Source organism: Lithobates pipiens, unplaced genomic scaffold (genome assembly GCF_037356315.1).
Source record: "Lithobates pipiens isolate NorthernLeopardFrog02 unplaced genomic scaffold, aLitPip1_a1.2 Scaffold_13, whole genome shotgun sequence".
NCBI classification, from domain to species: Eukaryota; Metazoa; Chordata; class Amphibia; order Anura; family Ranidae; genus Lithobates; species Lithobates pipiens.
The window spans coordinates 372446010-372463315 of record NW_027507718.1 but is presented as its reverse complement, the minus strand read 5'-3'; the positions used below and the strand labels follow the sequence as shown (position 1 = coordinate 372463315).

Here is a 17306-nt window from a genome sequence, read left to right as displayed (position 1 = left end):
CCCACACACATTACTTTTCTGGCGGACCTAGTCCGCCGGACTATCCGCCGTACTTTTGAAATGAACGGACTTGCCCACACACGGAGCAAGATTGACACGTCGCTGGCCCCGTCACCTGGTATGGACTTAAAGGGGAAGCCCTACGCTGAAAAAATGGCATAGGGTCCCTCTAGGTCCATATAAGACCCTTATCTTAGCACGCAGCTCAGCCGGTCAGGAAAGAGGGTGGGGACGAGCGAGCATCCCCCTCCTGAGCTGTACCAGGCTGCATGCCCTCAACATGGGGGGGTGCTTTGGGGAAGGGGGGGGCGTGCGGCCCCCCACCCCAAAGCACCTTGTCCCCATGTTGATGAGGACAAGGGCCTCTTCCCGACAACCCTGGCCGTTGGTTGTTAGGGTCTGCGGGAGGGAATCAGGGAGCCCCTTTAATAAGGGGGCACCCGGATACCCGCCCCCCACCGTATGCGAATGAGTATGGGGTACAATGTACCCTTACCCATTCACCTGTGAAAAAAAGTAAATAAAACACAACACACAAGGGTTCAAAATTATTTATTGCACAGCTCCAGGGGTCTTCTTCCATCTTGGGGGGTCTTCTCGCCAGACTCCTCCGCTATCTTCTGCTAGCTCTTTTACTAGCGGAGGAGCCCGGCTTTCTTCTTCGTCGCCTCCACCCGGGGGTCTTCTTCCGATTTTGGGGGTCTTGTCCCCCTCTTCGGTTCTTCTTGCCGGGCCTCCGCTCCTTCTTCCAGCTCTTTTACTGGCGGTGGCCCGGTCTTCTGTCACTGCTGTCGCCGCTGTCTTCGCCGCCTTCTGTTCTTCTGTTCTTCTTCCTTGAGATGTTGACTCGTCGCTGTCTCTGGCCATAATGACAGGGACGTGTTGCACGCTGACTTATATAGGGGCAATGGGCGGGGTCACCGGGTGATGTCCCCGCCCATTATCATGTCACAGTCCCAGCATCCTCTGGGACTGTGACATCATAAAGGGCGGGGACATCATCCGGCGATGTCCCTATATTAGTCACCAAACGCTGCGTCCCTGTCATTGCGGCCAGAGAGCACGTTGAGTCAACATCTCAGGGAAGAAGAACAAGAAGAAGAGAAGGTGGCGGCGATAGAAGACTGGGCCACCGCTTGTAAAAGAGCTGGAAAAAGGCGTGGAGGCCTGGCAAGAAGAACCGAAGAGGGGGACAAGACCCCTGAAGTCGGAAGAAGACCCTCGGGTGGCAGCGACGAAGAAGAAAGCCGGGCTCCTCCTCTAGTAAAAGAGCTAGCAGAAGATAGCGGAGGAGTCCGGTGAGATGACCCCCCAAGACGGAAGAAGACCCCCAGAGCTGTGCAATAAATTATTTTAAACCCTTGTGTGTTGTGTTTTATTTAATTTTTTTCACAGGTGAATGGGTAGGGGTACATTGTACCCCATAGTCATTCACATAGGGTGGGGGGCCGGGATCTGGGGCCCCCTTATTAAAGGGGGCTCCCGGATTCTGATAAGCCCCTCTCCCGCAGACCCCAACAACCAATGGCCAGGGTTGTCGGGAAGAGGCCCTTTGGGGTATGGGGCCACGCGGCTCCCCGTTCCCTAAGGCACCCCCCCATGTTGAGACGGCTCGGGGGGGGGGGGGGCGCTCACTCGTGAACAACACCCTTTCCTGACTGGCCGGGTAGCATGCTCGGATAAGGGTCTGATATGAACCTAGGGGGACCCCCACGCCGTTTTTTCGACGTAGGGCTTCCCCTTTAAGTCCATACCAGCTGACGGGGCCAGTGACGCGTCAATCTCGCCGCCGAGGGCGGAAACATTGACTTCCTTCGCTAGTCCCATCTACCTGGAGCCGCATTCAAAATTAACGGACTTTTCTCCGTGCTGGAAAGTCCATTCATTTCAAAAGTAGAGCAGACTAGCACACACACAGCCGTATTGTCCGCTGGACTACGAGTCCGGAAGACAGTTTTTGAGTCAAAACTACTTTCTAAGTCTGCCGGACTTTTGGGTAAAAGAAAGTCCGCTGGAGCCCACACACGGGCAGATTGTCCGGCGGACTTTTCTGCTGGATAGTTTGATCGTGTGTACATGGCATTATACTTCTCACAATAAGTATTGCACTCACCAGAACATCATGCCTCACACTCTCGTGTTTTGGCAAACAAGCAATGAAACCCAGCAGGGTAATGGATCCAACAGAGCAGTCACAGCCTCCATGAGAGAAAACAGATGAACACATGAGAGGAGAAAAGTAGGTCTCAAACAATACAATTTTTTTTTAAATACTCAGTTCAGTGAGATGTTACCTACTGAAGTTCGACATATCACTGGTCGTTTTTAGGATTTCATCCAATGCTTGGTTTTGTTTTATTGGATTTAAGCACAATGTTCATTTTGAGTTCATATGTTTTCCATCACGGAGGCTGTGACCACTCTGTTGGATCCATTTCCCTGCTGTGTTTCTTTGCTTGTTTGCCAAAACACGAGTGTGAGGCATGATGTTCTGGTGAGTGTAATACTTATGGGGAGAGGTATAAGGAGGACATATGGTGTGTTGTGAAGATCGCTATTTCCATGGATGAAGTGTATTATGATATACTTATTCAGTTATGAACTATTTTATGGACTGAGCTTTTTATGCACTTTTTTGTTTTTTTGTTTTTTCTTTTGTCACTTGGCTGTATTTCAATAATTTTGTTGTGCACTCAGTTTTTTATCATCACTATAATATTATTTTTAGCGTGCTACTTTTCACTTATATTTGGATTATTTCATTTGTTTTAGGTGATTATATTCAAAAGTTAGGTATTTACAGCTGGGGAAGTCAACATGAAACTGAACCCTTTTTTTCACTCAGCATTGGCAATGTACAGATTCACATAAAAGCAATTCTGGTGTGACATTCGTCTCTCATTGAGGATGCCTGTGTTATGACTTTGCTAAAGGATGGCAAACTGCTACTTTCATGCTCTGCAACAAGGAAGGGAAATAGAAAGGGGATCATCCAGTTCACTAGATGTTTTGGTTCTCCTGACAAACATTTACTCACGACAAATAAGTCATAATTGTTGGAAATCCAGATCTAGTTAAACTGATTCATAATTATTATCTTTTTTCTCTCCTAATGTACCATGCGACCATCAAAAATAACTATCTGAGATTTTCTCATCTATATTTCATTGCCCACTTTAGGTTGTGGATTTCAATTATCTTCCTAGTAAACTATAATCATTATAAGTATTTTATCAGTTTTTTGCATACTGCTGTGCTGTCCCTTTAGATAATCTATAAGGCTCTGGAACTCTTTGTCATGGATTAAATGTTTGCATCATACTGCATGTTCATCCTTTAATGTAACTTTGTTACTTTAAAAAAAGACTGCTAATGAGTATAAATTATATATTCCTGCAGCAGCCTGCAGTCTCCATAGCTAGCTATGCCCAAGTACTGGGCAGTACTGATTATGCAAACCTTGTACACACGGTCGGACATTCCGACGGAAAATGTCCGATCGGACCGTGTTGTAAGATAATCCGACTGTGTGTGGGCTCCATCGGACTGTTTCCGTCGGAATATCCGACGGACAAAGTTTTGGAGCTGGGCTATAAAACTTTCCGACAACATGATCCGATCGGACTTTGTCCGATTGTGTGTAGAGAATTCCGATCGGACAAAGTGCCACGCATGCCCAGATCAAATTCCTAGACCAAAGCTATTGGCTACTAGCCTGAACGTAGTCCCATCGTAACGAAATAACGTCACCACGTTACGTACGATCGGATTTTCCGACAACTTTGTCCGACCGTGTGTATGCAACACAAGATTCGGACAAAATCTGTCGGACAAAATCTGACAGATTTTGTTGTCGGAATGTCCAACCGTGTGTACAAGGGCTTACACTTCCTTGCCCACCCAATGTTGTCTCATCAAAGTAAACCCAAAGGAACGTGTGCAAGGTGGGAGGTAATGGCCAAGCATCAATGCCATCAGAATGGCCCAGGTTCCTGTTAGATGTGTTTGTTTGTGTAATTGACATTATCACTTTGGGAATATTGTTCCTAGTGTTCATATTCAGCCTTTCCTAATACAATGACATTCTGGTCCTAGTTTTGTTTTAACATATTCATTATCTAACTTGTACGTGAATGTATTTATTTATTTAGATTGACACTTACATTGTCTTGTCCTATGGATCTGAAAAATTTCCCTATGGATGTGCAGACTTGTATTATGCAGTTGGAGAGCTGTAAGTAATAAGAAATGTAATTTTAATTTGCACAACTTGCTTCTTGTATAATTAGGATTTCATAGTTTGTAATATAATTTGTTTCTATATGATTTACTTTTTGAATTCCAGACATTTTAATCAAACATTGATTCATTAAAATTGTACATATAAGATTTTTGCAAAAATGTTGGCAAACATATAGTGCTTTAAATTTACCAGACACTTCAAGGCTGCACCTTATCTCCTTTAATCCTAATATTACCAATATAACAATTTATCTGCACCATAAATCCTTATTTGCTCTCTAGGGGAAGGCGTGTGGGTAAGAGTGGGTAACCTGGTCTCAGCTTTCAAAGATGACCTCTTATTTTATATCTCTCAAATGATCACCTACCTCATCAATGTTTTCCATATTTTTGGTTCACTCTCTAATCCTAAAACCAGGTGATAAATCTATGGCCCTAATGTCTCACTCTCCCTTTCTGTATTCAATCAACATAAAAGCTCCTTCACATTTTGTTGGTAACCCAGATCAATCATATCTTTAGGCATTCACATCCCGGCCCAACCTAGTGATGTATTCAAAATCAATAATCTAATGATATATTTGAAATCAATCTAAAATCCTTTTAAACGTGTCCATTCTTACATCCTGTTGCCTTTTGTGTTTAAAGAATTAATTATCTTTTATGTGTTTGGTCTTTGTTTTTGCCTGGTCGTGTTCTCCATTCAAGTGTACTGATCAGTTCCGATTGACCAATTGATGAATCCATACCTGCCCCATCTCACTAAAAATTGCATCTTATGGGGCAAGTTATAGTTTTTTTTGCACACAATTTTGTTTCCAAATTATATTTCCACTCTTCTCCATCTCATCTCTTACCCTCTACCTACTACTGCACATATCACCTCCTTCAAATACTTAAGCCCCACGCTGACCCAAACACCAGGACAGTAAGATATGTGCACATCCTGCTCCCAACTTACTTTCCTCATCCTACTTCTCCTAATCTTTGGAGATATCTCCCCTAATCCTGGCCCTCTGGTAACTCACTGCTACTCTCCACAACTGGTATCCTTCTTCTTCTGGCAACAGCCATGATTCGCTCAGTTTAATTTCTATCCCCCTGCTTCCAAAAGCTACCCTCCCTTCCCATGTGCCCTGTGCAATACCCACTCTGTTTATAACATGCTCACCTCTGTTCATGATCTTTTTGCCTCCCATTCTCTTAACCTTATTGCTATTACTGAAACTTGGCTCCCAAAAACTCTTCCTCTCCTGCAGTCCTCTCCCATGGTGACCTCCACTGGACTCAGTCCCAGTGGACAGAAACAAGGGGGAGTTGGTTTCTTTCTATCCCCACTGTACACCTTGCAAGTATTTCCTACACCTCCCTCTTTATCCCTATCTTCCTTTGAGATTCACTGTATTCATCTGTTTTCTCCAATTTTTCTAAGGATTTCAGTGTTCTATTGGCCTTCTTGACTTGTATGTCATGCTTACATTATGACTTCTCTGCCTGGCTACCCTACTTTCTCTTCTCTGAAATGCTCTGTCATTCCTGGTCACTTTAATGCTAACAGCCTGGCTACATTTTCAATTTTTTAACTTAATCTCATTGTTTAACCTAACACAATCCTCCACTCACCCTGATGGTAACACCCTTGACCTTGTATTCTCCCATTTTTGCACTTCCTGCAACCTCACCAACACACTCTTCCCTCTCTATGATCACAATCGCATCCATTTCACAGTGTCCCTGTGTTCAACTACCTATCCCTCGAAGCAGAAAAGAATTCCCCATTGAAACCTTCACCACTTTAAAGTGGTTGTAAACCCTTGTCTACAACTTTATGTTACAGGTAAGCCTATATTAAGGCTTACCTGTAGCTTATAAGGATATCTCCTAAACTTGCATGGTTTAGGAGATATCCCTGCATTTGCATGTGCCGGCATCATGTGGCACATGCGCACTTAAGACAACTGAAGCAATGGCGCTATATGCCGTTGCTTCAGTTGTACTGTGCTGTTCCTGTGTGCATGCACGGAGTGACATCATCGCAGCTCCAGCAGTATCATGGATACGGTTGGGGCCATCTTCCCCTCACTTGTCTCCATGCACACTGGATCCAGAACCGGATCGCAGTGGGAGGGGGGCTCCTCCCCTGCCGCTGATGCAAAGTGATATTGTGGTGAATCTACCACAGAGACCACTTTTATTGTGTACCGGACTGGTGGCCGAACATGGGGATACCGGAGTTATGGCAGATAGATGCTGCCATAACAATGCTATCTGTTCTCAAAGTAGGGACATACATTGGTGTGCAGTGGTCCGGAAGTGGTTAAGACCCACCTCCTTGGTCCTATTTACCCAGTTACCTTTAGAACTCCTAGTTTATAGCTGTCTGAACTCCTGCCTTACTGACAACAACTTTCTTGACCCCTTACAGTCTGCCTTTTGTCCCTACACTCCAAAGAAACCGGCTTACTGAAACTCAAAAACAATTTACTAACTGCTAAATACAATGGCCACTACTCCATACTCATGCTACTAGGTCTTTCTGCTGCCTTTCATACTGTTGACCATCCCAACTCTACTCTTTTGGCCTCCGAGACTCTGCTCTTCCCTGATTCTCCTACCTATCACAACGTTCCTTCACTTTTGCCTTGCAACTCTGTCTCCTCATCTCCACTTCCTCTTTCTGAAGGGATCCCCCAAGGTCCTGTCCTCTGACCCCCCTTCTCTTTTCCATCTACACCTCTTTCCTTGGTCACTTGATAAACTTGCACAGTTTCAAATACCATCTCTATGCTTATGACACCCAAATCTATCTCTCTACTCTCCACCTCACTCCTTCAGTTTCTTCTTGCATTGCTAACTTATTAACTATCATATCAATTTGGATTTTACACCACTTAATTAAACTCAATGTTTCCAAAACTGAACTAATAATATTCCCTCCTGTCCGTGCCCCCTTCCCTGACGTCTCCATCATGTTCAATAATATAACTATCAGTTCTTTCTCTCAATCCAGGTTACAAGGTGTAATCTGGGACTCTTACCTGTCCTTTCATTCCCAAATCCAATCACTGTCCAAATCTTGTAGACTTCACCCCCATAACGTCTTCAAAATATGCCCTTTTTTAACTGATTAAACCACTAAAAAGTAACTCATTTATTTCCTTATTGTCTCTCTCCTTTACTATTGCAACTCCCTCCTCATAGGCCTACCTCTACACAGGCTATTCTCTCTTTAGTCTATCATGAATGCTGCTGCCAGACTTATCCACCCTACCAACTTCTCAGTGTCTGACACCCCTTTCTGCCAATCCCTCCACTGGCTTCTGATTGCTCAATGAATAAAATTCAGAATATAAACAACAACATAAAAAGCAATTTACAACTCTGCCCCAAGCTATATCACCAGTCTTGAATCACTGTATCACCCAAATTGTCCACTTCGGACCTCCCAAGACCTCCTGCTCTCTAGCTCTAACTCTAGACCACAATAGAGAGCAGCTACATATGACCACTTCTCTGGGCCGCATGACACCTCCTAATAACAATACGTATTTATCTCCAGATATTGCAATGATCCTCTTCCAAACTGATAGGAACATATGCACACCCAGTAGAAAAGACTTTCTCAACAGAGGAAACTTTAGAAACAGATGTAGAACACTTAGGCCTTAATTCCTCCCTGCCATTCTGGTCCTACTTCTGAATTTATGATTATATCATGATCCACGTGGCAGCTGAGAACAGAGGTAATGTGATCAATTATTATACACCTTGCATTTCTATTTTAATCACTTGCTGGCTGCCTCCTGTAGCTTTACTGCCACAGGGTAGTTCAGCTGTACAGAATCACGTAAATATAAGTGATTTGCCTTTCCAAGTATGGGGTATGAGCACCTGCACCCACCCACTCTGGCTATGCTGTCATTCGCTACAGCACAAGCCAATCAGCGGATCTTAGCCAATGATTTATGCCAGAATCCACTGATTGGCAGAGTGAATAAGCATGCCTGGTGTTGATAAACCTGGGTTGTGTTTACAGACAGCATTGATGTGCCATTTTTTCTCCCTACAAAGTAGGGAGTAAAGAAGGTAAATTTCTTAGTAAAACAGCACATAGTACACACACACGAAACATTGTTAAGCACACAGTTAATCCCTTGATTGCTCTAAATGTTAACCTGTTCACAGCCAGTGATATTAATACAGTAATAATGTCCATTAATAGCACTAATCGCTGTATTAGTGTCACTGGTTATGTCAGTGTCAGTTAGTAATTTTCCCTCCAGCATCAATTAGTGTCAGATTTCTGCCACATTATTGAAGTCTCATTATAAGTTGCTGATCACCTCCAGTACTAGTATAACAAAAAAAAAATATATATATATATATATATATATATATATATATATATATATATATATATATATATATATATATATATATATATATATATATATATATATATACCATAATTTACATATGCTATAACCTTGATGCAAACCAATCAGTATACATGTATTTTTTTTTTTACCCAAGACATGCAGCAGAATACATTTTGGTATAAATTTATGAATAAACTCGATTTTTTTTAATATGGATATATTTTATCTCAGAAAGTAAAAAAAAAAAAAAAATCTAATGCCAAAAATGTATGGAAAAAAAATTATCTAAATTTTGTTTGGGTACAGCATTGCATGACCGTGAAATTACCAGTTAAAGTAGTGCAGTGCTAAATAGCAAAAAATGGCCTGGTCATGAAGGGGTAAAATCCTCTGGAGTTGAAGTGGTTAAAATTTGAAACTGAATGGCATGCCAGACTATTCTTTCACAAACACATTTGTGAGGTTAGGCACTGATGTGGACAAGAAGGCCTGGCTTTCAGTCTCCGCTCTAATTCATCCCAAAGGTGTTCTTTCGGGTTGAGCTCAGGCCAGTCAAGTCAAACATTACCATAGACACACTCCAAAACCTTGTGGATAGCCTTCCCAGAAGAGTTGAAACTGTTATAGCTGCGAAGGGTGGACCAACTCAATATTGAACCCTACGGACGAAGACTGGGGTGCCAATAAAGTTTATGTGAGTGTAAAGGCAGGCGTGCCAATACTTTTGGTAATGTACTTTAAATAAAGTAATTTTAAAAATGACATATGTAATCAAGATCTACTGTAACATATTTTTTTGTTATTATTATCATAATTTTGAGCACTAATAATATTTTTTAAAAGAGAATACATTGACGGATAATAGTTTTCTAAATTTAAGTAGTAATTTATTATTTTTATGATAACATATCTTGTAAAAGTACATGTAATAATTTATTTCAACTTTTGTAATAAGACATTTTTGTTACATCTTTTAAAACACTAGTCCACTGTGTCTTCAGAGGGAAAAAAAATCCTTTCTGACGCTTAATGATAATTGGATAAATCCCTGGCTCATCATGCTATCAAAGTTTAATTAATTATGAAAGTTACATTAATAAGTTAACTTCATTCTGTCCCTTAATAATAATGGCCAATTTAATTCATAAGCCAATCTAGTACAAAGAGTAAATTAGTTGGTTAACTTCAGAAACTGAGGGACAGTCACAAAAAGACACAGACTCTATACACAACCTTAATTATCCTGCGTTATGTCTGTAAATTCCTAGATAGTGAAATATAAATGTATTTGCCCATTTATTAAACAGTCATGCTTTGAAATATCCTGCTTTATGTTTTGGGTCTTCTGTTTGGCTGCTTTCACTGCACGTTTCCATGGAATGCTAGCAAAATATATGAATAAAAAAAATATATATTATGTTGAGTTACTAAAGGAGTGAAGGCTGTTCACCCACAAAGTGAATTTTAGTAAATAAGCTGAACCTGCATTCACGTTGAATACCCAATCATTGACAATGTTTACAGGATTGTTGGAAGTACTTGATTGGTTGATTAAAGTGAATACAGCTTCCTTTCAGTAACATTCACTTACCTAAGTAAACAGTCTCTAGAGACCTTTAGTAAATCAGTCATAGTTTTTTTTTTTTCAATAGGACTTGTTCACACTGTCGAGCTACTTGAGAAAAGTTCTGCATGGAACCATGCAAGCACATTGAATGGGATCCTTCAATACCACAGCAAAACAAAAAAAAAACCACGAAACATGCAATAGAGCAGCAGCATCAGCTTAGTGTGAACCAGTCCTAGCATGCGGCAAGAAGCTGACATGAAAAGACCATTGCTAACCTGTGTAGGAATTATATGTCACTACGGAGAGAGCAGTTCTGCGGCGTAACAAAAGACAGAGAACATTTTGATGAATTAAAGATAGGTGAATGGTAAAGTGTGAAAAGTAGGTAAACTAAATACATATTACTGTACATCTAAATATATCTTAAGCTGCTGTTTTTTTTTACTTTGGATAGAGATTAAAATGTTAGAGTTTCTGCCAGTTAGTTATTGCTATCTGTGTCCCTGTTGGGTTTATTTCCCTTGACTTCCTATCCAAGACTCTCCAATGGTAACATAGACATAATTTTTTTTTTTTAGTAGAGTTAGGAAGTGTTTAAACTCCTGCAAATGTTTGTATTGCTGTCTGAACTTTTCTATCCTAGTGATAACCACATCTCCCACCTCACTTTTATTGTATGAAACAGGAAGCAAAAGAAAAGTTCCCTAAAAGGGTCACAGACAGAAGTAAACACATTTTGGACCTCTCTGTCAAAAAAAAGAAAAAAATGATAAAGTAAAGCTTTTGATATAATAAAATGTAAAAAATTAAATGCATACACCATTTGAATACAACATAAAATAGCATTATTGTAATTGAATAAAGTTATTTCATATAACATTTTAACAGAGAAACCTGTATAATTAACTGTGTATCTTAAATGATCACATTCACTTTGGTGGAACAGATTTTGACATAGCAGTTGTTTCTTGTCAGATTAATGTCTTTGATTTTGGGATGTTTCTTCTGGCAACAGTTGACATGCTTCAAATGATAATCAGTATTACCCACAGCTGTTTTCAATTGAATACACACCATACTATTGAATATCAAAGTAATTTCTATGAAGTCATGTACATAATTCTGAGACATTGTCCAAGGAACCTGAAAATCTGTCACAGATAACACTCCACTATCATTATTAATAAGACTAAACTTGTTTTCTATTTGAATGCATTTGTGAAGTCGAACTAATACACATCTATGAGGGATTTACTTTCAATTTAGATGGTATCATTTATTGTTATTGTTTAATTTATCTTTGTAGAACCATTTTATTACATGCTTATTTCTAAGTGATGATTATGTGTCTTCCAGTTGGGTACACAATGAATGATCTAATTTTTGAGTGGCAAGAAAATGCACCTGTGCAGCTGGCTGATGGGCTTACTCTTCCTCAGTTTGTTCTAAAAGAAGAGAAAGATTTACGTTACTGCACTAAGCATTATAATACAGGTATGCAAAGCAAGTTATTCTTCCCTTCATTTCATTTACAGGTTATCAGGTACAGATGTTCTTTGACATAAGTTAATGTTACATGCACTAAGATGTTACATGAACAGATACTTATGCAACCTGGGCTACATCCAGTACCCAGCCAGCATGACTTGCTGAACAGATTAAACTGCCCAGAGCAGTATTTTAAAGTCATTCTTTCTGACATACGAAAAAAAAAATATGTGTATATGCTTTTGCTTCAGCGTGCTGAAAAAGCAAGGAAAATAGCCCCAAAATATTCCTAAAATATTTATTTTGCACATGCAAAGCTTGTGGAGACATGGACAATAGTGCCTGGGTATATATTGTGTGGATAATTTCCCAACAAAGGGGTTTTCTGGGCAGTCCATGCTCAAAAGTCTTAAAAATAACCAACAAAATGGTGGCATACCTTAAATTAAAATGGGATTTTCTGTAATCTTTTTCAGGCTGTCTTTAATTGGCTAGTTTTGCTGCATTCACTTATCTTTAGGAACCATATAGTATGAAATTCAAACTGATATTATTATAGAATCTGCAAAATAACAAACAAAAACCTGATACTAAAAAAGACAAAAGCCCCATAGCAACTTTTTCACGTGGTCTCCAAAGACCTCTTTTTGTGCCACTTGGCACTATTAAGTGGGCAAATAGTATAATTTATCTTAAAGTGTGTGTCTGGGCAAACCATTTTTATTTTTTTTGGATGGAATGGTGAAGAAGTAGAACCACTGTCAGGTTTTTACTGCTATCTGTGGCTCTGTAAGGCCGCGTACACACGGGCGGATTGTCTGCCCAACTTAGTTGTTTCAGCGGACAATCCGCTCGTGTGTGGGCTTCAGCGGACTTTTTCAGCGGATTGTCTGACGAACAAAGTCTTACGGAATTTCCGTAAGACAGTCCGTCCAAACTTGGTTTCAGCGGACAGTCCGCTCGTGAGTAGGCTAGTTCGACAGACTAAGTTTGGCGCATGCTCAGAAAGGATTTACACGGCGAAGGTTGCATTGCAGTGTATTGGACGTCGAATTTTTCGTCCCGTCGTACGTGCCGTACACGTCATCGCGCAAGCTTTCAGCGGACTGTCTGCTCATCGTGTGTGGTCAAGTCCGTTCATGCAAATTTTGAACGGACTGTCTGTCAGATTGTCTGACGAACTTAGTTGGCCAGACAATCCGCCCGTGTGTACGCGGCCTAAGCCCTTGTACACACAGTCGGAGATTCCGACGGAATGTGTCCGATCGCACCGTTTTGTTGGATATTCCGACTGTATGTGGTCTACATTGGACTGTTTCCGTAGGATTATCCGACAGACCAACTTTTCCAACTTGTTGGTAAAATTTTCCGACAAAATGCTCCGATCGGACATACTCCGTTCATGTGTAGAGAATTCCGATCGGACAAATTGCCACGCATGCTCAGATCAAATTCCTACACCAAAGCTATTGGATACTAGCGTAAACGTAGTCCCGTCGTAACGAAATAACGTCATCACGCCGTGTTTTCCGACAACTTTGTCCGACCATGTGTATGCAACACTTTCGGACAAAATTTGACGGATTTTGTCCGAAACTGTTGCATTTGGTTGTCGGAATCTCCGACCGTGTGTACAAGGGCTTAGAGAGATTCCCCCCCCCCCAAGTCCTGCCCTGCTATCAAAGTTTCACCAGACATTAGGTGAGGGGACTAGGCTTATTTTCACCAGGTGATCCCATTGGTAGCACCTTTCTTGTCTTAGGGTGGCTCCTCTGTCTATGGATGAGCAATAGAGACCCTCCTGGGCATCAGCAATGCCTGGAGATGGGTAGTATCAGTTGGACTAGTAGATTTAGATGGACGTTACATAAGTGACTAACAAATTAAAGCTTATTTCTTCTTTTGTGATAAAGGTAGATAGAAAATGATAGAAAGCTGACCATTGTAAGGGCCTCTGCTAAATGGTTTGCCTCAGCCCCCTAATTTTCATTATTGCTGGACAGCTTTTTTCTGTTAACAGAAAATGAAAAATAACAGGCTTACTGGCAGGATCAGTAGGTGAAAAAAATAGCCCAAAAAAAAAAGAGAACTAATGAAACCAACATACAGGAATGTATAAGCTATAATATATTGAATGCTGTTCTTGGGTATATATACGGTTTACTGATCACCTTTGCTAAATGTGCAAAAAGTCCACATTCATATGAAGTCACAGCCATATGTCTTCACGTTATTTCTCCCTGGTCTTGATAAGACAGAGAGAGAGACAGAGTGAGTGCAGCCTAAACCACATTGTCATACTTGTACAGACCAGGAGGCCAATTTTATGATTTAGTAAAGTCAATCACAGAGATGAGCTCTATGGAGAAAATATAACGGATAGTCTTTTACCATTACTTATATTTTAAATGGATATTCTATATGCTTTTTTCAATGGGTATTCTAAATGTAATTTTTTTCCTTTTTCATCTTTCTAATTCTTATCTTCACCAAGGAAAGTTTACATGCATTGAAGTTCGATTCCATCTAGAGAGGCAGATGGGGTATTACCTGATTCAGATGTACATTCCCAGTCTTTTGATTGTTATTTTATCATGGGTATCCTTTTGGATCAATATGGATGCTGCTCCAGCTAGAGTTGCTCTCGGTATAACAACGGTGCTTACTATGACAACACAGAGCTCTGGATCCCGAGCCTCCCTTCCAAAGGTAAGCAAGTCAGTCTAAGGTATACATGCACACTACATCTGAAACAACAGAAAAATATTTCAGAATTACTTGATTCATCTGGGTTAGTTTTGTCTAAAGATGGACTAGTCCGAATATATCTTGTTAGGTACAAAACAAACATGCTATAATGAGTATAAGAGAGTTATATGGCTGATTTTCTGAAAGAAAAGGGGTTTTGACTTTATTTGCATAAATCATGTTGAAGGCAAATTTCTTCTTTTTAAGTTTACCTGTACACGATCATGTGATTCAAAGTAAACTTAGCTCCACAAGGTAGGGGAATCATCAGTAGAAATACAATCATCTCTTACAAGGTTATTTACACATTTTCATAATATTCTGAACTGGGTTAGGATCAGTAAAGTAAAAAAATCTTCTTTGTAGAAAGGTGATCCTAGTAACTGTTTTGCTTGGAGCTTCTAAAGTTGTGTGCCTGTGGGTTCCATTGATTGAAAACCATCCCTGGTATTGAAATAAAATGTGTGTTTTTTTATTTTTTTGAGAAGATCTGCTGGACTGTCTCACTCCTCTGTAATAAATCTCTCTTTCAGTTTTACTATCAAAACTGTCAAGCTGAGGTGGCAAACACAGCAATGAGACAACTGGTTTTGTCTGCTACCAGCAGGTGAAATATTAAGCTGCAGAACTTTATTGAATTTTTTATATTTTTCTGCTGTAAGTCTTCAGGATGCAGTACACGTCTCTGACAGTTTGTTCATTTTTTTTTACATCATTAACCTCCGTGCCTACTTCAAAGTCAGAGATACATGGATATAAAAAGTCTACACACCCCTGTTAAAATGTCAGGTTTCTGTGATGTAAAAAAAATGAGACAAAGATAAATCATTTAAGGACTTTTTTCCACCTTTAAGGTGACCTATAAACTGTACAACTCAGTTGAACAACAAACTGAAATCTTTTTTAGGTGGAGTGAAGTAAAAAAAAATAATAATAATAATAGGGTTGCATAAGTGTGCACACCCCTAAACTAATACTTTGTTGAAGCACCTTTTGATTGTATTACATCACTCAGTCTTTTTAGGTATGAGTCTACCAGCATGGCATATCTTGACACTTTTCTTTGCAAAAACACTCCAAATATGTCAGGTTGCGAGGGCATCTCCTGTGCACAGCCCTCTTCAGATCACCCTACAGATTTTCAATCAGATTCAGGTCTGGGCTCTGGCTGGGCCATTCCAAAATGTTAATCTTCTTCAGGTGAAGCCATTCCTTTGTTTATTTGGATGTAAGCTTTGGGTTGTTGTCATGCTGAAAGATGAAGTTCCTCTTCATGTTCAGCTTTCTAGCTGAAGCCTGAAGGTTTTGTGACAATATTCATTGGTATTTGGAACTGTTCATAATTCCTTCTACCTTGACAAAGGCCCCTGTTCCAGCTGAGGAAAACAGCCCCAAAGCATTATGCTGCCCCCAGCATTCTTCATGGTGGGCATTGTGTTCTTTTGGTGATGTGCAGTGTTGTTTTTGCGCCAAAAATATATTTTGGAATTATAGCCAAAAAGTTCAACCTTGGTTTCAGCAGACCATAACACATTTTCCCACATGCTTATGGGAGACTTCAGATGTGTTTTTGAAAAATTTAGCTGGGCTTGGATGTTTTTCTTGGTTAGAAAAGGCTTCCGTTTTGCCACTCTACCCCATAGCCCAGACATATGAAGAATACAGGAGATTGTTGTTACATGTACCACACAGTCAGTGCTTGCCAGATATTCCCGCAGTTGCTTTAATGTTGCTGTAGGCCTCTTGGCAGCCTCCCTGACCAGTTTTTTTCTTGTCTTTTCATCAATTTTGGAGGGACGTCCAGTTCTTGGTAATGTCACTGTTGTGCCATATTTTCTCCACTTGATGGTGACTGTCTTCACTTTGTTCCATGGTATATCTAATGCCTTGGAAATTCTTTTGTACCCTTCTCCTGACTGATACCTTTTAACAATGAGATCCCTCTGATGTTTTGGACGCTCTCTGAGGACCATGGCTTTTGCTGTAGGATATGACTAAGTAAATGTCAGGAAAGTCCTACTAGAACAGCTGAACTTTATTTGGGGTTAATCAGAGGCACTTTAAATGATTGCGGGTGTGTGCTGACTCCTATTTAACATGAGTTATTTTACATCTCCAGTTATAAGAGGGTGTGCACACTTATGCAACCACATTATTTAATTTTTTAATTTTTACTCCCGCCCCCTAAAAGATTTCCGTTTATTTTTCAATTGAGTTGTACCATTTATAGGTCACATTAAGGCTCACTTCACACTGGAATATTGTGCACCTCCATTCTCTGGTCCAGGGACGCATCAGGTCCAAATTTTTGCCTGAATTTGGCCCTGCAACGGAGCCAAAGATGTGCAGTGTACTCCGCAGCCGCCCCAGAGATATGTGAACCGGCTCCATAGAAAGACGCTCACAGTCTCCTGCTATGTGAATTGGATGCGGGGAAAGCCGCATCCAGTTTGCATAGGTGCGATCCCAGCCTAAACGTGGAAAAAGTTCTGAAATTAAATCTTTGTCTCGTTTTTTTACATCACAGAAACCTGACATTTTACCAGGGGTGTGCAGACTTTTTATATCCACTGTAGACATTGATTTGCTGTAGTAGTGTTCTCACTGTCAGCCCCTTCTGCTCAAAACTGTTATACTTTTTTCACTGGTAGTCTGTGATGTAGTGTTCATTCACAATAGGCCCTTCATTTTATAGTCCACCATGCCTAGGACAGTTGGAATTTAAATCTTTAATAATTGCAATATTATCTAATGATTGTATTTATTACAATAATATCTAATGCTTGATAGCTGATGCTCCTCCAAAAGCCACAAACACATCTGGGTTATGACAAATTGTCCAACTGTGCCTTTGCCATTGAAAAATGAGTGGACAGGTT

The 17306-nt window shown here is 40.4% G+C and overlaps 1 protein-coding gene across 1 annotated transcript in view; it reads left to right on the top strand.

The window, feature by feature from the left end:
- GLRA3 (glycine receptor alpha 3) overlaps window positions 1-17306 on the top strand; it is a 378874-nt gene that overhangs the window by 314171 nt on the left and 47397 nt on the right. Inside the window, exons 5-7 of the mRNA XM_077477223.1 lie at window positions 4152-4234; window positions 11548-11685; window positions 14174-14388. Coding sequence (XP_077333349.1) covers window positions 4152-4234; window positions 11548-11685; window positions 14174-14388 — 436 coding nt within the window. The remainder of the gene's footprint in view (window positions 1-4151; window positions 4235-11547; window positions 11686-14173; window positions 14389-17306) is intronic.